General features: G+C 27.3%; 3 protein-coding genes across 8 annotated transcripts in view; 1 reads left to right on the top strand and 2 right to left on the bottom strand.

Annotated features, from left to right (window-relative positions):
• Positions 1–932: 932 nt before the first annotated feature.
• Positions 933–2,468, bottom strand: LOC126894868 (putative glutathione-specific gamma-glutamylcyclotransferase 2). Its single transcript, XM_050666174.1, has 3 exons — positions 2,072–2,468; positions 1,964–2,002; positions 933–1,876 (listed from the first exon to the last, which is right to left on the bottom strand). Exons 1-3 carry the CDS (start codon positions 2,285–2,287, stop codon positions 1,496–1,498), a joined length of 636 nt encoding a protein of 211 aa, XP_050522131.1. The 5' UTR covers positions 2,288–2,468; the 3' UTR covers positions 933–1,495.
• Positions 2,469–2,626: 158 nt separating this feature from the next.
• On the top strand, positions 2,627–23,294 carry LOC126894870 (N-alpha-acetyltransferase 80). 3 transcript variants are annotated; one of them, XR_007701531.1, is made up of 7 exons: positions 2,627–2,867; positions 5,516–5,628; positions 9,079–9,227; positions 10,948–11,022; positions 11,089–12,491; positions 15,372–15,447; positions 15,507–15,548. XR_007701531.1 is itself a non-coding variant. In XM_050666175.1 (5 exons), the coding sequence occupies exons 2-5, from the start codon at positions 5,528–5,530 to the stop codon at positions 15,679–15,681; spliced, it is 501 nt and encodes a 166-aa protein (XP_050522132.1). In that variant the 5' UTR covers positions 2,638–2,867; positions 5,516–5,527; the 3' UTR covers positions 15,682–16,156. The 3 variants fall into 3 exon arrangements, 1 of the variants encoding a protein (XP_050522132.1); XR_007701530.1 differs by lacking the exons at positions 15,372–15,447; positions 15,507–15,548 and adding an exon at positions 23,161–23,294; XM_050666175.1 differs by lacking the exons at positions 10,948–11,022; positions 11,089–12,491 and having other exon boundaries at positions 2,638–2,867; positions 15,507–16,156.
• LOC126894863 (protein trachealess) overlaps positions 17,659–23,506 on the bottom strand; it is a 109,830-nt gene continuing 103,982 nt past the window's right edge. Inside the window, exons 9-14 of one of the 4 annotated variants that reach the window (XM_050666164.1) lie at positions 23,157–23,350; positions 22,276–22,382; positions 20,477–20,624; positions 20,187–20,317; positions 19,534–19,682; positions 17,659–19,121 (exon numbers count right to left, since the gene is read on the bottom strand). In XM_050666164.1, the coding sequence (XP_050522121.1) occupies positions 18,054–19,121; positions 19,534–19,682; positions 20,187–20,317; positions 20,477–20,624; positions 22,276–22,382; positions 23,157–23,350 (1,797 nt within the window). In that variant the 3' untranslated portion in view covers positions 17,659–18,053. The remainder of the gene's footprint in view (positions 19,122–19,533; positions 19,683–20,186; positions 20,318–20,476; positions 20,625–22,275; positions 22,383–23,156; positions 23,351–23,506) is intronic. The other 3 variants (XM_050666165.1, XM_050666166.1, XM_050666167.1) reach the window with 3 other exon arrangements.

The raw sequence follows: 23,506 nt of genomic DNA on the forward strand, positions 1-23,506 counted from the left end.
ATTATTCTTCACTTTTTAACAAGTAAACAACAATCATTAAAAAATGATTGATCAACCATGGGATTGACATAAAGCTAAAATTCGAAAAAATGTTAATACTGTACCTAAACTATTTAGAGCAAGATTTGTCCCATTTATTATAACTTCAGCTGTTGACAGAGAGATTCAACGTTTATTATATAAAAAAATTATTGAATCTGTAGACCCTTCAATATATAACATTCAATGGACTTCGCCTGTAGTTAATGTACTGAAGAAAAATGGTCATGTAAGATTATGTACTGATTTAAAAGTTACAATAAATCTTCATATGCATGAAGACCCACATTCAATACATACATTTGAAAAAATTGTGGCAAAACTATCAGATTACACAGTTTGGTGGGATTGATTTGTAAGGAGCTTTTTTACAACTTGAAGTAGATGAGGAAAATTATTGCTAAACATAAAAGAAATTTTGCTTATAAAATATTTCCTTTTGGTGTCAAAGTTTTATCTATTAGATTTCAAAAAATAATGTACACTATTCTACAAGAAATTTAAGGTGTATCTTGACTTCAAGATAATATTGCAGTTGGAGGTCGAACTGGAACAGATCACATCAGGAAGGGGCTGCCCTATGTAAGAAAAATGTTCTAACTACCAATGGTATATGATAAATAACAATTTTAATTTTACAATTGAATTTATAATTAACTAGCGAGTCAGAATAATTAAACTTTCTTATCTTTTTTTTTTTGATAAATCCATACTTATAATTTTAATATATGTTAACCATAGAGTTAGCAAAATATGCAACTATATTATAATTTTTTATAATTTCAATGTAAAAATTAAAAACATATTATTAATATGTAATTAGTAAATCCTTATTAATATCTCGATTAAGATAAAGTATGTCGAATGAAAAAGGGNACATAACTTGTAATCAACATAGTTAAAAAAATAGGAGATGATGTTGCTTTTGGAATAATCTAACAATTATTTCTAAAAATTAAACATTATTTACAGATTTACATCAAAACATTTTTTATGATTGTGATTTTAAACATTGTTAGTTATTATCTATATTTGTTTCAACTTTGAAACGCCTATACTGTGCTGTGTATCACAGTGTTAGTTTCTTTTTAATAATAAAATAAATCAAATTTAAATAATCATATAAAGTAATCTACTTATGAAGTGTTAATAATATTTTTAAATATAGTGTCAAAAATTAACCATTTTACATAGTAAGAGGGTGTGATAATGTAAATTACTACATTTAATAGTAAAAAAAAAAATTTGTTTTTATTTAACATTTGAAAGATACTTATAAATTTAATTATAAAAATAAATTTTTTTCAATAAACTTCATATTTAGTATAAATATTAAATTTTACTCGGTACATTTTTGTGAAAAAATCATAATTTGATGAAAAAATGAGGGGTAAAATTCTTAATTAATCATGTTTTATATATACCAAGTTCATAAAAAATGTTTTATTTTGTATAATCATACTGTTACTGTTTGTCTTTTTTCTAAGCATTTCAAAATATTTTCAAGTTCAAATAAATGTTTATCATTGGCATCTGGAGCTTTTTTTCTCATTGCATCAGCAAGTTTATAGACATATTCAGAATTTAAACCACTTACTCCTTGGCACAACATTATCCTTGAAGCTATTTGATAAATAGTTGCTTTACCTGCAAACCATTTATTTTTTTCATCAGCAACATATACAATTACTTCTTTAGGAGCTACATCCTCCTTTATTTTTGAGTAAAACGGCACAATATATTTCATATATCCTGCTTGTTCTCGAAAATCTAATTTTTCATAGACTTCTTTAATATTTTGATTACTTATGGCATAAGCTACTCCCCATACTTGACTCTAAATAAAAAATCAAAGTATTTATAATGATTTATTATAAAATAAAGCACTAATTTAAAATTCAACATGAAATTTTAATATACCAACCTCATTACGAGATGGTAAAAGGGTTACCACTCTTCCGGGCTAAAATAGTCATGAATTGTCATTAGTTACAATTTAATCAATATATCTAGTGATTTTTGAACTACATACAAACTCGATAGTGCCTCTGTGATCAGGACTATATTGATAAAAACGTCTTTTGTAACCTTTTATATATCCAACACACTCTTTGACGAATTTAAAGTTAGTTTTCCATAAAATTGATCCATACCCAAATAGCCAAACAGTATTATCTGTATTTTCAAACACAGATTCATCAATCACAGCCTCAGTATTTAAAGAATTTTTAATTTTTGTCATAGTCATTCAATATTTGAAAAATTAAATAAATGGATTAACGTGACATTACAATTATGATAACATTGATATTCGGATTTGATCAATTATTCAATAAATATATTAATAAAATTTTTATAGATTAATTACATTGTTACTTTAGTTTTTGTTGTTATCAAACAAAAAAGTAAATACTATTATTATTTATTTAAGGTCGATTCACTTCGATCAAAGATTTTTAAAATTTAATTATCTGTGGTAATTATCAGTACCATAGAAAAGTGATAAACATAATCAACAACTTATCAGGTCAACGTAATATCACATTTAAACGCACTTAACCATAGACATTAATTAGGTTCATATATTAACAGATCAAATTTCATTTTTGAATAGTTACTTTTATAATACTAATGCAGATTCAATAAAGTTTAAATATAGTTGATCATAAATCGTGTTTATGATTAACAAATTAAACGTTAAAACTATTTAAAATTCAATTTTTTCCATTAGTGTAACTTATTTATAAAATTAAAAAATGTTAAATTTATTGTATTCATAATATTTTTCTTATATTGATAAATGTTGACAGTGAAATTTAGTTTTGGCGGTAGGTAATAATTTATGAATACTAGTTTGGAAATACTATATGTTAAATTTTTGACTAATTTTATGAGTGATATATAGTAATTATAATATTATTTTATACTTAATAGATAATTTCAACTTTATTAGTTTAGTATTTGTATTTTAAGAGCTAAACTAAGATTATCTAATAAAATATCTCCAAGTGTAATTTGTAAAGATTGTGAGAGATTTAGTCCTTTACTAGAAATAATGTTTGAAACTAGAACTCATGAAAAATTCCTTTACTCTATCTCTTTGACCCATTCCAAAAAAAGCAACATTGTGTAAGCTATTAAAATGTAAGTTAATTTTATACCCTCTTAAAATTCTAATAGACTAATGTGGAAAGTAAAATGAATTTTAAAAAAAAACTGTATCCCTCCTTCTCGTAGTTCACACAATAAACAGTTGAATACATTGTATTCAATTTAGGTTAGTTCAGAGAGAAAATAGTACAAATATTAATAATAATTTATTTTATTAATTATTTTAACTTAAAAAAATTGTTTGTTGTAATTATATCTAAATATATAAAATAATTAAATATAACTGATTAAAAAAGATTTTACTCTATAATTATTTTAGAGTAAAATTTTAGTAGGTAAATCAAGAAATATAATATACTTATATTATGAAATTTGTAAGAAAATTTTGAATCTTTTAAAATTTTTATTTAAATGAATTTTCTACTTTTGAATTTATCAGCTGATATCTTATAAATTTTATTTTAAATATAAAGATCAATAATTATTGTTTTTTATGATGTGATAAATATATTTTATAATAGTCATACTATATTTTTATTAGAAAAAAAATATTAAACAAAATTCCTACTTTTTAATTTATACTTTTTCTTTGTAGAGTGAATGTTACTTAAATTTTTTTTATTTTTATGTAAGTCTACTAATAGATAAATCTTTATATTTAAAAAGATAATGAATTATTAAATTAGATTGTATAGGTTTGAGTTCATAGGTAAGTCTCACTTACTTCTATAACATCTTAAACTAGGTAATTTACTTTCATTTGGTATAACAATTTTCATATGTGACCCTTTAAGTACCCATAAAGAGATATTATAAATATCAACTTTTGCATAAAAATTTAAAACTTTTTCAACTTAAATGTTGAAAATTTTATTTTGATGTAAAAAAATCTCCATTATTTGTGTTCTTATTATTTTTTATTTCAATTTTTTTTTAAATATGAACCCAAACAATATTTGTGTTTATATTTTAGGTTAAGTGGTATAGTTATATAAAATGTTTGAGGAGTGAAAAATTCATAATTCCTGCTTTACGAAAAAATATTAAGAAATTTATTTATTTGTTAGTTTTAATATCTAGCAGTAATTTATATTATTCAAAATTTAAAGAAAGGGGGCTACTCTTTTCAAAAATAATGTTCTAGCTATCAATGGCTTATGATAAATTAAGGTATTGAAATATAGAATGTTTCTTTTAACAGCCATTCTTATCGAACGAAATTGAGGATTATATTTTAATTTTTGGTGCTGATATTTTCAAGTAGATTAAATTCAGAGTCTTATTATAAACAGAATCGGTCCAGTGAAAGCTAAGATTTTTCATGAACACACAAAAAAATAAATTATGATAAAATAATACCTTCCAAGCTTTGCATCGAAACAAAAATTATTGAAAGATATCTTAATCTTATTGTTTATAATTAAGAATTATAAAAAAATATTATCGAACTTATAAATTTAATATGTCATAATGAAAATTGATCACTTGTGGGTAATTAATTAAGTAAAACTAAAACTATATTAAAAATATCATTAATTTAAAAACTAAAAAATATTAAACTCAAAAACCACAAAAAATTACATAAAAGTTGCGGATACGTATTTCGGAAACAATGTTATCATTATCAACACATATTAGTATATGTTATCCGCAACTTTTCAGTTTTTTTTTGTGGCTTTTGAGTTTAATATTTTTAATTTTTAAATTAATAAAATATATTTAATATAGTTTTAATTTTACTTAATTAATATGTCATATGCATTTAATTTTTGACATATTTATGAAGTATTTAGGGAAATTAAAATAAAAATTATTGTTAAAATTAATAAAAAAAAAACAATACATTACAAATAATGAATTCTTTAACGAAAAAGAGCCTACATGTTATTATAATGCACCTACTTATTAACCACCTTTTGAGCTGTAGAAAATGTGTTATGTGGTTAAAATAAATTAGTCAGTTTATCGATAATATGTATGAAAATATATAAGTGTAGCTAATAATTTTTTTTCTTCCATTTAAGTGTTTAAATTCAAATATATTAATTGACTGATGCTGTCATAGAAAATATAAATTATGTATTCTCCATAAAATTTTAAAATTTGTGTAATCTATACATAAACATATTATTAAGCTGAATACCGTGAAAAATGATTAAAGTTAAAGGTCATTATTACGACCGCCTAGCCTCTAAAGGGTTAATTTATTTACTTACTTAATTGTTATAGAAGTGGGTAAGAACTGTCCATGCACTCAGACTTATAAGTCTATTGTATCCATTATGTAGTTACTTAAAATTTTTATGTTTCAATTATTCCTATGTTGATGTTTTATGTAAATAAACTTTAAAGTCATTTTATACAGTTGAATTTACAAATGGATCAATTCGCAGTTGTTCAACTTCATAGAAACAAGCATTTCATAAAAAGTTGTTGTGCTGTCATAAATTCTGAATGGCCTCGTAGTGAAAGTGCAAGGTATGTAATATGTAATGTAACAAAAATGTCCCTTCTCATTGTTTTGTATATTTATGTATTTATGTTGTAATATTTGTTTCCGGTTGAGCCAAATAAAGGGTCGATCTGGCTTAGTGAGTAGAATGTATGTTTCGGCGCACGGAGTCTCAGGTTCATTACCCAAGGTGCCAAAGAGATTTTTTTTGTGGTTTTCTTGTTGGTGGTTTCTAGCCTCTGGTTCAAGCATACCATAATTCCCATCCCATTCATCATTGGTCTAACCAAGAACCATCATTGACTCCCTAACACGCGAAAGACCTTTTATAACATGTTAAGTTCGGGAAATAAAAGGATGTAAAATAATTGATTATTTGTTTATTTTGGTTGAGCCGTGCTACGAGACGGCGATTATCATCTACATGAGGTGAGAGGTGTTATGATTTATTTGTGCGCGTGCAAGATAATCAGCTAAGTACTACTTTGAACCGCTTCATGAACGGTATTATAGTACACTCACACCGCTCCTGTTCTATCTTAAACGCATTTGCACAGCTCACCACCTGCATTGTCATTTAGTGATAAATATTAGTCTTTCTCCGTAACTTTCGGCATTAGGTTTAATTAAATTTGTTTACCCCTTCCTCTAAAGGCTAGCCGAAGTGTCGCCAACGGACCGCCGAGTAAGTTGTAGTGATTTTCAAAAGTAAATCAATTTTTATTATGTATAACTATATATATTTTAACAAAAATACATTAATGTGATGATAGCTAATAGAATTATCATTTAGATAGCACTTTTGAACCCTGAAAAAATCTGGTAAAATATACCTTTAATAACAATACAAATTTATTTTAAATAAGAAATTGTTTAATAATCACAAACAAAATCATACAGCAAACGAACTGAATGCGGTAGTAATGCTGATTTTGTGGGTACACAGTCGTCGTTATCAGGTCGAGCGGAAGCTGCTCTCTCTTTTTTTGAACGTTCCATAAAAAGTCGAAAATTGCAAGCTTGAGAAAACGAAGAGCAAAACTTGTGTTTTAATTTTTATTAAAAAAATATCGACTGAATCGAATTAAAAACAAATTGATTCAACAATAAAACCGCCTAGTCAGAATCGATTTTAAAATGGATAAATCAATCGAAAAAAATTGAATTAAATAACCTAACTCACTGAATCACTAACACATTTACGACAAGTAAATTAGCCATCGTCTGTACTGGTATGATAATTTTCGTCTGTAGCGAAAATTTTTTTTTTGTGTGTGCGTTGTAACATTGTGTTTTTTTTAACACGCTTTTATTAGTTTCACGTGTATGTTTGTTGTTTGTTGTTTGTTGTTTGTTGTTTGTTGTTTGTAAGTTTGTAACTCTCCAAACGCCACGCGTTATCGCATATTCCGTTGTCTAGACTAGACTGTTATACGCATTCACCCCTCCCCACGCCTCGCTCACAATACGACGGTACACTATTCCTATAAAAATTTATTTTTAGTTATCGTACCCGTACACGCGTGCTTGTCATCAATATTATATATATGTAAACAAATTTTTATTTTGACTGACCAATAACGCCCGCGTCTAATGCGCCTTACGTATATATATATATATTCCTACCGCCGTTTATACCTCGGGTATAACGTTAGTCCGACCCGCCCGGCCATAAAACACAGCTATACTTAGTGCATGATACTTTTACGTAGTTAAGTCGCATTATTTGTATAAATATATATATTCTAATTACTATTAAAATTAATATATTAACACGATTTATTCTAATTAAGAGATATAAAGTATTCATTCCGATTACGAGGGATGATTTCCGTATCGTCATTTTTCGTCACTACCTCCACGTTCCGGGAGTGAGTAATTTACGCGCCTGCTGCTTTCCTTGGATGTGGTAGCCGTTTCTCAGACTCCCTCCCCAGAATCGAACCCTGATTTCCCGTTACCCGTAACAACCATGATATTGATAGTAACTACTATCATAACATGAAACTAAAAAGTAATAAATAAATATAGTTTAAAAAACTAAAAAAACACGCTTTTAAAGTACATCGAACTAAAAAGTTAAAAATAATTTTTAAAATAATTATGAACAAAAAATACTAGTATTATTGTGATAAAAGCGTGGGTGCTTTGTGCCATATTTTTCGTATATTGAGCGCCCGACGCTTTTATCACAATAATACTAGTATTTTTTGTTCATAATTATTTTAAAAATTATTTTTAACTTTTTAGTTCGATGTACTTTAAAAGCGTGTTTTTTTAGTTTTTTAAACTATATTTATTGTGATATTTTTCGTGAGTATTCGCTAAAGTTATCATGAATTTTTTTTTTGTATTTTTGCAGCGTCGGCTGAACTTGCTCCCTATTTTTTAGTAACGTTTTGACTTAAATTTTTTTTGTTGTATGCTGTGTCATATGCACGTGTGGCGAAATTTTTTTTTAATGGATCTTTCAACATGGCAAGTATGACCAATACCATCTGTCATGTTTATGTATATTTGTGATAATTTAGGATTGTAGGTCCTAACGTTAGCAGACGTGTTTAAATACCATTGCCTCGTTTCAATTTTTTTTTTTTTTTTTTGCTTTATTATGTATACTATAGTTTATTGGTGCTGTATATTGTTATGACAATGTGGTAATATAGTTCATTTTATTCCGGTGTATCCCAACGGTTTGCAAGCTAAGTCTAACTGTTTAAAACCAGTCGTTTATTTTGGGAGTATACCCGCCGTGCTTTAGCGATAATGCCGTATGTAGTGAATACCTGAAGACATTCATCGTATTCTCTAATTATAAAAGTGCTGGTGTAATTATTTTTTAGTAAAGTTTCATATTTTTTTCCGTTTTCTCTCTTTAATTTATAGATGAGGTTTATTTAGCGTTTGTTTCTTTGTCATGTATTTTGTGTTTCTTTTTCTTCAAAAATCGTCATCTTTAGCTTATAAGGTACGAGCAACGGCTTTGTCTATCCTATATAATTATGGTTATGTGATAGTTTGTTCAGGGATTTTTGGTGCACATCTACTTATCAATAGCTCAACAGACATCAGTCATAGCTTCAATTAATTATAAGTTTAAAATTATTTCTGTATTTAATATTATTATGGTATGGTCAATTATAAAAAGCATTTTCTTTTCTTAAGTGTTTAGAAGTAGTAACTTAAATTAGTTATGTCCTTAGAATTGAAAACATAGTTTTCATTCTTATTGTTTTTCAAGAAATATTAAATTAAATTCGATTTTCTATTATTTTTAAAATCATACTGTAGTCCGATAATTCATGTCCCGCATAATAGGTTGGCGAATATAGTTTATTTATGCTTTTAGTGCCATGAAATTACAAAAATTATCTGTTGTAATCAAATAATTCGACTTTTTATTATATTTGTAACCTTTCAAATGCCAAAATTAATTTATATTAAGTTATTGTTAAAAGTCTTATTTGTATTCATAGACTTCATAGCTTAGAAGCATCATGCGATACATTACCAACATCACTTATTTTGACAAAAAAAACCGAAGACATTGAACAAGCAGTTGTTGTAGGACATTCTAAAGTGACTCCTATACCATCCATGCCAGAAAGCTGTTTTGTGGAGAGCGGTAAAAATAATATTATTTTTTTCATTGATTTAAGAAAAAATAATAATTTTTTTTTGAAATTAAAATTATTTCAACATTTTTTGACTCTGACAAAAATTTTTAAGGTAGAAATTTGGTATAATTAAAATTTCTCAATTTGGTATCTTATTATGAGTTTATAGTGATGATTTATTAAATAGGTGTACATCACTAAAACTTAAAAAAAAATATTTGTCATAAAATCTCAATAAAAAGTTAATGCATTATTTTTAATGGCATAAATAAATAAAAAGTGTGGTTATAAAATTCCACTCACAGAAAATAGTAAATCTATGCTGAAATATTAAAAAAGGTATATACTAAGGTGACGCAAAAAAGATTATGAAAATATTAACAGGCCACCCATTAATTTTGTTACTATATGTACATAAAAACTAAAATCTTAGTTAATATTTGAGGTTAAAAATACTTTTTTTACTAGTTGCTCAATGCATTTTAAGTAAATTAGCCAATAATACTCAAAAAACAAGAAAAATGACTTAAATTATTCAATTTTTAGTCATATATCATAATTGGTACATCTAAATTGTAATAGTTATCGTGTTAACTCGGTGATAGGCATTAACTTGTTAAAAAGTTAATTTTTTTTAACTTTTAATAAAAAAAAAGTCGAATTTTTCCTTATACCGAATATTACATTACATTTATGTAACAGAAAATATAATTTTCTTTTTTGAATTTTTTACAAAAAAATGTATGTAATTTTTAACTGATTTTTTTCAATAACTAGTTTTAAAGATAATACAGTACACCAACACCAAAATGTTCAAAACGAATAAAAAAAAATTTTTGTTTTCATAAATATTTTCATTCCATTCAAAATGGATTCTTAGTTTTCCCTTGTATTATCGACCAATACAAATTTTTAAGAGATTTTAACAGAAAAATTAATTCTAAATAAAATGAACTTTTTTTAAACTAGTTAAGTTTAAAAAAATGTCATCTTATTTTTTAACTTAGCTATTTAAATTTACAATTTGGTAAGTATTTACTGTTAACGATGATACTCATAAATAACTTGAGTTAATTGTTTATATTAATTTTCCCATCCTTGGTTAAATTTATTAAACTTGGGTAAACTGGCAAATTGTGATAATCGACTAGGTGATAACAGAACTAAGTAATCACGTAGTAAGCACTAACAACAGTAGATATATAATAAATTATTGCCATAACCCCCAAAACGGCCCAGGTCGTTTCTTCTCCTTGGTAGACGTGCGGTGTTTACGGTCGGGTGGTATGGCGAAACGTCAATATTGCTCGTTCTTAGATAGTGCTTTGTGAAAATATTTAAACTCCGAAATAGAAAGCCATACGGGAGAAGAATATTGCGTAATTAACGAATTAATAATCGATACCATTAATGAGTATTTTTTCGTATATAAGATGGGATATTGTTTGAGTAAAATTAATAGTGCTGTGTCAGTTAAGCGCATTAAAAATGTTTGACAAGCGTGAAAAAGTATATGTCGCCAAAAACTGTTTGATGAGACACAGAAAAATCCATGATGGTATACGATTTAATTGTTATTTATGTCCACCTACGTTTTTAGACAAATGCGGACTTGTACATCATGTTCAAAAGATACACCATAAGTATTACTATTTATCATATAATTAGATAGTAATATTAAAAGAGAAAATATATTAGAAGAGTGTTAATAGAAGTATATTATTATAGATTTCGTAAAGTATGGTGTGAACTATAATATCATTATAAGAAATCATGCTGATTCGAGGGCTATGTCAACTAGTGGTAAGTACAGAAAATATCTTATTAGAAATTTGTATGCTAAAAGACATTATTGAAATTTTTTTATAGAAAATGTAGATGTTGCAGAGACAATGCAGGCGGACCCCAGTGCAATTAGTCCTAAACGTTGCAAACAATGTAACACTGACAATACGATTAAATGTAAATGGCTAAAGGCAAGACGACTACAAGACATTTCGCCGTGTGGTCTTAAAACAGGTGGTTCATTCAATAGTCAAATGTAGCCGGGTATCAATCGTTTTTGTCGGCAACAAGAGACGATTTAGTTGAAAAATTACGCAACTGCCTTAAAGAAATGAGACCGATAAAATTCAATCTTAAACTCAAGGCGACTTACACGATTCCAAATAATGAAACGTAGTACGGAAATCGGTCATTAAAACGTCGGCAGTCGAGTTAATTAATGAAGATGATATTGATCATGCTGTGGATATGTCATATGCAAAATTATAAGAAGAACACGAAAACTACGTTGGTAAATGTAGTATTTGCTCGTTTTCTGACATAGACGGTATTTGACTGGGTGTTTACAAATACCAACCTTCAACGCTCAGAATGTCAACAATGCTTTAAATGGGCTGTTTTAGCAAGAAAAGTGACTGGCGATAAATATATTTCTGCGGTTCATTATTCTTAACATCAATTTTAGACATAAAAATGTTTGAGAAAAATTCGCATCAGTTAATGTTTTTGGACTAAAATTGAAAAATACACATAATAAACTCGAATATTTAGTTTATCCCTTGAAATTGTGTGCTGAAGAACGTAAAGACTATATCGATTTGTTAGTTTTGTCAAACACTTCGTGTGACATTCATTACACTTATATCATGATTTTGGACGATTGATATAATTACAAATATCAAAGAGTACGGAAAAACTTATGTTTTGTAAATGGTGTTTGATGGGTTTTTATAATATACCTAAAAAGTATAAACGCTTCAAGTGACCACAGGTGCTAGTGGAACATAAAAAAAAAGTGTCGAAAACAAACTGTCTTTACCTGTAATGCCTGTAAAGGGGACTAAATTAAAGTTTGAGTCATAAGGCAAACACACAGGACGCATTCAGTTGCAATTTCTACTGATTTCGAAAGATTGTCATTTCAAGTCCAACAAAGATATGAAAGGCAAGTCAAATGATCATGATGCAATGAACTATGAACTTTTAACATAGTAAAAGCAGTCGATAGTGTACTCACCGAATTATTGCATCAGTTTAATATTAAAACGACGTCTAAAATACATAGAGGTAATAAAAGCAGTGAGTCGGAGGAAGTAGTCAATCGTTTCATGGATAACCTAATTGAAGTTGCGTTAAAAATTGAAGAGTTGCTCATAACGAACATTAATATTTGTATGAAGATCATATAAAGAAAACCTGCTGTGACTTGTGTAAAGGTAGTTTTACAGAGAAAAATCATAAAGTAGCAGACCATGATCATTTGACAGGTAAATCATAACACATAACTATGTTAAATATATTGTAATTAATATAAAACCTGCGAAGGCAACCTTTGTGCAACTGTAATACTTATGGTGTATCTTTTGAACATGATGTACAAGTCCTCATTTGTCTAAAAATGTAGATGGACATAAATGACAATTAAATCGTATATCATCCTGGATATTGATATGTTTCATCAAACAGTTTTTGGCGACATACACTTTTTCACACTTATCACAAGAAAACATTTATTATTCCGTGTTATATACGAAAAAATACTCATTAATTGTATTGATTATTAATTCGTTAATTAAAAAAAAAAAGAGTTTGTGGTTAGGTTTAATCAAGAAGATTTTAATACGGTCAAAAAGCCTCACCTGCAAATTTAAATGACAAATAGAGATAAAAATATAAGACATTACTAAAAAAAATTATTAGACCTACAACTATTTACATTTAGAGAATACGATGAACGTCTTTAGGTACCCACCGGCCATCAAGTACAGAATTACCATTAAAGCATGGCGGGTATACACATCAAGTAAGCGACAAACTTAGTTTGCAAGACAATGGAATTCCTCCAAATAAACTGGGAAATTCACTATGTCATCCCATTGTCATAATATGGTATATCACCAATATAAATATATGTAACAAAGCTACAAAAAAATTAAAATAAATGAAACGAGGTGAGTATTTGAAATCCTCCGACATGTTTAGAGACCTAAAAAATTTACATATCAACTCGCCACACGTGCTTATAATATGGCGCATTTTAAAACAAAACACTTGGCTCAGAACATTAAAAAAAGTACACAATACGTTACTAGCATGGAAGGTCTAAGTGCTACTCTTTTTGTTACGTTACAACATTAATTAATACTCTTTTTTTGTGTACATGTAGAACAAAATTAAGAGGCGGCACATTAAAATTTTTCTTTGAGCTATTGTGCGCCATTTTAGTGTATATCACTTACAATGACGATAACTAAAACTGTTTTTTCAAAGCTAAGAATAGTGTAATAATATTATTTGAGAAAATAGCATATAAATTTTTTTAAAAACAAAATTTTTTATTGAATACTCTGTTTTGTATAATATTAACTACCATATAAAAAAATGATAATTTGACATAATCTTAGAGTAATAATTTAAGAGACTTAAAATATTAATTAAAAATATACATAATTATAGATACATAATTAAAAACATTAAAATATTTAAGTTTTCTTTTTCAACAGTTTTCTACTTTTAACCATGTTTGGAAATTTCGCACTTTTAAATATTATCATTTTTAATCTATTTATTTTCACTTCTTAAAAAAGATGATACAAATAACCCAAATTACAGAGAAATATTGTATTTTTTTAAATGGATTGGTTTTTTGAATACATACAAGGAAACTCAACATATTTTTAGTTATACTAAACGATGGTAAATCTTGTAGTAGCAGGGCCGATTTTTTAGGTGTTGTATGAGGTGTTACGCCCCCAAATATTTATTAAAGCCATTCATGTGGATATTTATATTTTATTTTTTTATAAATGAACATTCGTAAGGTTTTATATATAAAATTTACTTCAATAAAACAGCGTTTTGAACTTAGATAACATTTATCTGTCATATTTTTTTTATTAGTGATTCTCTGTAAGAAGATTCTTTGTAATTTTTAAAGCTTATCAATTATTCCAGCGTAATTTAAAATATTTTTTATTTTTTTAGTATATTTTGTGAACTTTTCTTACTTATTAAGGTAATTTAGCTGGAAAATTTATCAGAAATTGCTTGTAAAACTTACACCCCTCAATAAAACTATTTCTAAGATCATCTCTGGTGTTAGACTAAAGTATTGTAACCAAATCAAATTATTATAACTTAGTATAAGGAACATATTATGAATATACAAGTTTAAGTTCATGTGTAGCTCTTGCTCACATATTTGACAGTGTTTAGTGGTATTTAGATACGATAACTATATAAAAAATACTGAACATTTATCTTATCTTGTTAATTAAGGAAACGAATATCTAAATCTTAAATTGATTGTGTATATTTTTTAGTAATTTGAGTATATACTCATTTAGATGAATTAAGTCAAGTAAATATTCGAATATCGTCTAGAAAAAATCATTTCCCTCTCAAATTTCTACTAACATATAGACCCTTAAGTATGGTTAAATCACTCGTTCAAATATCTGTGTAATGGTGTTGATGGTACTTTAAAGTCTGTAAGACGATGGTAGTTCGAGGCAAATTTTTTTCTGGACAATATCCGAATATTTACTTAGCTTACTGTAGATGAATAAAATATTTCTCGTTTTTATTTTCGTATTTTTAATTTTATCGGTTGACATATTGTTTTATTTGCATCAAACAGTGTTATACTTTTAGGGTATTTCTGATAGTGACAATCAACCAGCTCACTATGTTTGATACGGCAGCATATTATTTTTAAAGGCACGGAATTAAAAGTTAAAACCAATGACAATCACTTGTTATGAGTTAAATTTCTTACTGCCCTTCTTGTGTGTATGTTTTATTTTAAAAAGAGAATATCCCATAATAATTATTTTATTTTTTTTACAAATCAAAACGATTTTATTTGTTAGATTTAGAATTTATTCATTAAATAAAATTTCATTTGATCATAGTGATTTTAAAATTATGTTTAAAGATTTTAACATGTAGACTTATTTACTGGTTTATTGGTGTAAAATTAAACTTGAATTATGTACATTAGATATAAATACATGAATAATTATCAATTAGGTGTAAAATATTTATTTATTGATCATTAAATGATTTTTGAAAAAATGACAAATTAAAAATAAATTATTATATTGTAGTGTAAAGTTTTTACCATATATTTTATTATTGGTTCGCAGTTGTTATAAAACACGAACACCGTAGAAAAGGACTTGGAAAATTTCTAATGTTAAAAACTGAAGAATTTATTAAAACGTAATTTATATTAGAAAGGTTTTTTTTTTACGTATAAATTTTGACTTTTCTTATTATAGTTTAGGAATACATACAGTGTATTTGTCAACTTTAGATAAGCAAGAATTTTATTCAAAACTAGGATACATACAATGTCTACCAATAAATATTTATGGAAATTTTTCGAAAATGCATTCTAGTCTTACAATGAATTTCCCTTCAAGAAAAGTTTATATGAAAAAAATATTATTGTGAACAAATTATGATTTAATTTTGTTAAATTTTTTAATTTACAAATTTATAAATTTAATAAACATCTATTGCACAATATGATATATCGTAATACTAACAGTAATAAATCCTTAATAATAATAATGATAATAATAATAATAATAATAATAATACAAATTTAACTTTATGTGTTATGTACAAATAACTATAAATACCTACACATTGTATAAAAATTAATTGAGCCAACACATATTATTTTTAAAAGACTTCATGTTAAAATTAGATTAAATATTGTACAAAGTTGGCACATTATATATGGGGGTTAAAAAACAATATATGTACTTATTTAAATTTTAGCAAACTAATTAGCATCTCTATAAGTTATTCTAATATTTATTAACCTATAGACGATATTTAAGTAGTATTTATTTAATATGGCTACTTTTAATTTTTCAAATTATTGAAAAATATATTTAAATAATATGAACATTTTTCGGACATAACCTATGTATTTAATATATACAATTTATATAGATAATTGTCATTATATAAAATATTTAACTAAATTATTTTAATATATTTCAGTATTAATCGTGTTAAACGAGTAAAATTAATGTATTATTGTTTTTTTTTTACTCATTTTTAGTTAACTTAAATTTTTTTTTCCACCGATGACAATAACAAATTCAATGTAATGTACTATTAAAATATATTTAATTTAATCTAAAATCTTGCATTTTTTAAAATGTTAATTTTCTAAATGACTTTTAAATTTACTAACATACTTGTATGTATATATATATATATACGAGAAGATTGATATATCATTGATCACTGTATTTTTCTTCAAAGTAATAGTTTTGAAAATGTTTTTATTTCGTTATTAGTTTTTATTTCTAGATTTTTAGTGATTAAATATTTTTTAAGCCTATCTTTGATACCTTTTAAGAATAACATATATTTTAATATATTTTTTAAAATTTATCTTACATATTTAACAGTTCATATAATACAAATGATTCCATTAAAAACATTATCGGTTGATAACAACTATTAAATCAGTATTTTGATAGTTATTTTTGAATGTAGATCCAAACGCGACCTAGACTATTACAGAGGTGTTGGGTATGTTATTTTTGCCATAATATATTACTCTGCTGCGTTACTCCTCACACCCAGGTATAAAAATATTCATATACTCTTTAATTACTAGTTGAAAAGTTGTTCTTTTATCGACGAGTCTTTTCTTATTGGGGTCATTTTATATTATAGAAACTAGTTAAATATTTATATTACATAGATAAGGAATAGACCTAAAAAGTATTCAATCTCTCTAAAATGTTTATTTTAGAAAAAATCTAGTGGTTAACGATATATCAATCGCTCTCTCTCTCTCTCTATATATATATATATATATATATGTGTGTGAGAATGTTACTTTTATCTTTTTTATTGGTTAATAAGTATTTAGAATACAATTTCATTGAATGTTATGTGTTATTTTCATTTTAAAGTTTAAAAGCTTTAATTTCTAAATAATTAATGTAATAATAAAATAAAATTAATAACAATAAAATATAATATAACTAAACTAAGCCTAGAGTATAATGTGTAAAAGTTGTTTAACTACTATCTCCAGTGGTGTGCCTAAGATAGGTTACTATTATTACCAGGTTACTGATAAAAAAATTAAATCAATATCTCACTAACAAATAATAAACTATTAAATATATACACGAAATAAACACAAAAATAATTTTAATGTATAATTACTAAAAAATGTCGGTAAAAGATTAAAATTATAATACAATTAGCTAGTAGTTGCGATTTTTTACATTATATTCTGGATATAGTTTAGTTTTATATTATTTTATTATTATTAATAAATAAGTTATTTATAAATTTAAAAATTATGAGGACATTATTAATTATTTAATTTCTAATTAATTACTCATTTACAATAATAATTATTATGGATATAAAGATATAATTTATAGCAAGAGCTCAATGATAATGTCGAGATATTTGTTTTAATTTTTTTGCTTGCTATTTTTTATTATAATAAAATAATTTTTTAAGAATAATCTTTGGTTATAAGTAGACTTAATTAATAAAGACTTTTTAAGTTTAAATTAACAAAATATAACCTTTGGTGAAAATCTATTAAGACAATTCATAGTATATTTACCGAGTTAAAATTCATCAAATAAACATTGCACAATAACAAGCTAATAAAAATAATAATTAATTTATTGATCCACGACAGTAATACAGTCTCAAAAAATTTAGCTTAAATAAAATAGTCGTTGATTTTCCTAAATTATTTTTATATTTTACAATTTTTCATTTCAGATTTATGACTGATAGTTATTTTATATCATGGTACAATTAACTTGTTATGAAGGCGCAGAATACCAATTGTGTGGATTTTTTAATGGATCTACATAAACAGATGGAGGAGGGGGTGGACCGCCATTTGCTGTTTTACTAGGTGAATGGTACAAATGGAACCCAGCAGCAGAGTGATAAAACTGAGCTGACTGATCATAGTGATCGAGAACAGGCGCTGGATTGTATGGTTGAGGTTTAAGGGGAAGAGTTGATGACGTAACTTCTGCGTGATGGCCATATTGTTGTCGGAGCACATCTGCTGTTGAACCGTAAGCTTCATAAACATTTAGAGACTGTTGTTTTTCACGTGGTGAGACAGAAGATGGAGGAGTCATAGCAGAATGATAGTCACTAAAATTATATGGTGGTGGTATAAGTCCGTTAAAGTCACCTCCGCTCGGTTTTTGTGACATGTATTGTTGTTGGTCACTGTAACCGCCTTCACTGCCTGGTGGAGTTGGTAATGTGCTAATATCACCGGGATAGTAAATCGCTGTTCCAGTGTTACTGTTTGGCGATCTGGGAGCGTGCACGTTAGCTCTGATGACAGACTCGCGATTAGCATAAATCTGTCGAAGCAGTGCAGATGCTGGCAAAGTACCATGATGTTGATTGTGAGATGAGTGATGAGATTGCCCGTTTGCATGTTGAGCGTGATGTTGGTGGCTAAGGTGATGGGCGCCAATCCATTGGATTGTGGTTTTTTGTTGTTGTTTAAGTAACGTATCCGTGCTAAAGTCTGTGGGTTGACTGACGGCCGATGACATTTTCTCAGTTGTAGACGGTAAATGTTTGGACATGGCGTGTTCTAGATCTTTAACTGTACTTGGATCATTACCATTGTTACGTTTTTCACTCCCAATAGTTTTTGGGGGACTTGGTGGAATCGTAGATTGACACGATGACGACGCTGGACTTAGGCTAGAAAAATGTTTTCTGTTTGACGGTTCTTCTTCCGAACTACTACAACAACTGTTATCGTCTTCTCGGGATAAGATCTCATTAATTTTTCTTTTGTGCGCCCTTCGCTTTTCTAGTTTTTTTGATTGTAGTCCAATTACACTGTTACTTAACTGTAAAAAATAAAAGATATAGTATTTTTTTTCGTAAAACGTAACTCGTTACTAGATTACATTTTTATACTAATATTGTATTATGTGTTTTATACAGTGTCTAAAACAACGTGTACGAACCGCTATTGGAATATTCTGATGCTATTCTATACTTTATTGATACATTTTATTTATGATCAAAGTTGGATATTTTTAGGTAATTACCAAAATTAGAGTGGTTCCGGTTCTATTTTGTGTTGGAGTATTTTAACCTGAAGTATTCATGCGTTACATAAAAATTATAGAAAATGTGGAGAGTAGAATTTTTTATTTTAAATACGTGTCTCGTTGATAACTCCCCCCAAAAAGATGCATCTCATTTACTAGTTTATTACAAATAAATTTATTTATACTGAAAAACTGCTAAATTTACCTGTAAACGTTCACTTGCTGTGTTATTTAATTGGGTAATGTCTACATGATTTCTCCCTCGCGTGGGATCACCATGGCCATCAGTCGAAGGCCCATCATCTAAATCAGCAGGCGTTAAATGATCTCTTCTGGTATTGCCACCTCGACCATCTATGCAAAATTTATTGTAGGTTAAATATATTTGAATTCATATTTTTAAATAATTATCGTTAAAAAATGATGTAGTTAAAAACAAAAAGTATATATTAAAAAAAACCTGTTTTAGTTGTAATAGTGTAATGTAGAAATATAACACGAATATTATAAAAGTATAATAATAACAATTGTTTATATACAACTATTACTATGTTAAAAAAATAAGATAAAATCAGAATAATTCTAGCGGTATTTGCAAGTGAGACAAATATTTTTAGCTGAAAAATGTATTATATTTTAAACTATTTTTTAGAATGATTTCTTATCTAAATTAATCAATCAAAACTTAATTGTTTTGATTACTAAGTATTTTATTTTTTTCAGACTAGTACCGCTGAACAACTATTATATTTGTAACATATTTTAAACAAGTTTTATTTTTTAAAAGAGCACATCTAGCCTTAGCATTACAAAATATCGGATAAGTATTATCTTACTCGCATTTTGAATAACACTTACCACCACCATCACCGCCAGGCGAACCATTTTCCGGGTCGTTGCCACCGGTTTCCTCTCTCTTTACTACTCTTTGCCTGATATGTTCTTCCATTTGGCAACAGTCCATTATCAAATTATCATACTCGCGAGCACTGTAAAAATAATTTTTATTAAAATTCTGGATGAGTGTTCATTAAATAAATTCAATCTAAAAAAAAGTTTTTTGTCTATAATATTTTTTTTTACTATTACAAAGGGAACATACGTAGCAATTACACATTAAGTTTAACTTGGTATTCAAATTATTTTACCTGACAACGTAGTTTACACAGATAATATTTTGTTCTTCGGCATTTTTTGAATTACATACTACTGTACCACAAGTTTGCATCCATGTGTATCCGCCATTTTTGTTCATAACTCTGTAGTAATGTGTCATCATTTGTCCTTTATTTATTACTACAAAACAAATACGGTATAAAAAAAAAATGAAAATTTTCTAATAAAATCTTTATTTAATTGCTGGAAGCAGTTACTATTATAAGTATACATCGAATTATATGGGGCGTTCAGTAAGTAAGAAAATGGGTTTCTATTGTCCTTATTGTTTGTAACAATAGATCTGTTTCATTATTTTTTGAACACTCGTATATTGATTTTTATCAAAATTTTATGAATGCTTCAATATTGTATATTTAGATATATGTTTGATTAAAAGCGTATATAATGGAGGAGTTTGAAGGGCTCAACTTCCCTAAATACGAAAAATGTATACATATTTATAATTGTACAAATTATATAAAAATATACGGAGTAAGGTCTATGTAACTTAATCCCCATACCCATATAAAATCTATATTAATGCCTCTGTAACATAGGAAACTTTGTTTAAAAGTATACATATATAAATGTAAGTACATAAAAAATGTTTGGAACATAGAAAATAGTTATCATAAGCTTTATTTTCTTTTAGCAGTTTTACTCAATTTATAAAAAGTTATCTAAATTGAGTAATATTAATTATTACCACAAAGAGTTTGCAATATTTCAAAATTTCCATAAAGCACATCGTTTGATTTGGAGCGTAATTAATGAAAAATATAAAACCTACGAAATTGGATTTTAATGATTAAAGATTATTGAGTAATTAAGTATAGTATATACATATACAAGTTTTCATAAATATTAATAGTATTTTAGATAATTTTTATCGTTTAATATGTTACACTTTACAAAATTTTCAGCGATAAAAAGTTCCTGAAAACGTATATGCAATTTTTTAGTATTTTTCGTGGTTCTTTTTGTGTCAAATATTTATTAGTTTAAAATGATATTTTTAGTTTATTAATTATCTTATCCTTCTCCAGCTACCCTAGTTCCGTATTTACTATTATAAATGTGGTTATTTATAAAAATATTCGTGAAATACTATTTTCCGTTTTCGACAGTGAGCCTGGATTAGTATTCAGCGTGTTTGATGTACTTCTTGACAGGAGCAGTAATGTATTGTGTGTTTTTATGATGCAACAGTATTATTTTTTTATTGGCCATCGTTAAACCATTAGGTTTCTCTTTTGTTTTCTACGCTCGCGGTAGTATCTAGGCGGTCATAATAATAATAATAAAAAAACAATAATGGTGTAAATCTACTGCAGCGATCCCTGCCGTAAGAATTGTGAGACGGCGCAAACATTAGGCACATCGTATAGCACAACCGTCTTATTGCACATGATCGTTGAATATTCCGGACAGGTATCTCACCGGAAGCTCCGCCCTCCCGTCTTCCTTCGTTTCACGTCATGTTCATAAATATACACCAACGAAAGTCACTGATGGTTTTTTGTGACAACAGAAGTAAGTAGTAAAATAAAAAAAACAAAAACCGTGTTAGTGTCCTGAATGCTAATAACCTTCCGGTCGTCATTCAATTATACAACGATAAAATAATCATAATTTACAAATAAATATACGAATATCTTAGCCGCCATTTATTGTCGTACGATTAGAGAATATATCATAACAACTTAAACCTCACCCGTTCCTTTGAAATACTATCTACTCGGCAAAATCATTTGGGATACAATGTTTATATCATAAGAAAAATACTTACAGTCTAGATGACATTTTCTGAGTTTGCTCACGTCTTCGCCATGACAAAGGGTGTACAAGTTCATGCCGGTCAGTTCATCCGCCGTATAATCTAATACTTCCGCTACCCTGCAAGTAATAATAAAAGTAGCCTGTAGATGTGTTTAACAAGCCGTGCAATTCTAATGCGTCTAAAATGCATTGGCCCGACTTAATACAATAATTATTATACGTGTAGGTATTTTATTTGTAGAATATCGCCAATTATCGATAATTTATCATAATTTTTTTATTTTTACCAGTCGAATTATTGATAATTATAAATTTTACCCATATTATACTTGCTTATTATAAAAGTAATAATGTAGACATTGGTATGTTTATATAAGTATTTTTATTCCTACCAGTTAACTTTTAGTCTTACGGGTCATTCTTTATAAATAGCAGTAGTGTTTTTGCTAAGTCTTATCAAAGGTGTAAGGAGGAACAAGAATTTACAGAATTAATTTCCCTAAAATCAAGTAAAGTTTTATGTATTTTAAATAAAACTTAGGAAGGAGGGGTTAAATAAATTATGTACTCGCAGAAAGCTTTTGCTACTCTACGCTTGTAACATTTAAAAGAGCACTTAATCACAGTGACTGGTTGTGATAGACTCGTAGAGTAATGAGTTCAGTTAATGGTAGGGGCTGAGATGTTGGCACATTATTAACTATGTTATTTATAGATGTTTGATTTCGAAATTTTTTATTTTGTTTTTTTTTTAAATTAATTAGTAAGAGTATCCATATACATTTTTTCTTGCGTTTTTATTCTACTATTGGCCGAAAAAACGTATTAATTTAACTTTACATATAAATCTTATGATACTAATAGCTGTACTACAATCGAGTAAAATTTTACCTAGGTTCGCAATGAGCAATTCGGAGATCAAAGTACAGTCTGGTAACAAACATGTCAGTTTCTAAACGGATTTCATGTACGCTCGGTGGTGGCAAAGCAATTGCCAGTGATACAGCTCCTAACAAAGGTGGAGCACACTTTCGATTGTGAGAAAATGTGTACTGTGGCCTAAGCCTGCATACCAATAGAACCACCTGAAAATAAAAAGTAAAAAACACATATAATACACTATCATGAACTATATCAATAAAAATATATGTATTTATTTATATTAAAAGAGGGGACGGTGTGACCGAGTCGGTAACGCGGAGGTGCCAGATGCGCTCTGTCTCGGGTTCGAGACTCTGTCA

Source organism: Daktulosphaira vitifoliae, unplaced genomic scaffold (genome assembly GCF_025091365.1).
Source record: "Daktulosphaira vitifoliae isolate Bord-2020 unplaced genomic scaffold, ASM2509136v1 Scaffold_1, whole genome shotgun sequence".
Taxonomy (NCBI): Eukaryota; Metazoa; Arthropoda; class Insecta; order Hemiptera; family Phylloxeridae; genus Daktulosphaira; species Daktulosphaira vitifoliae.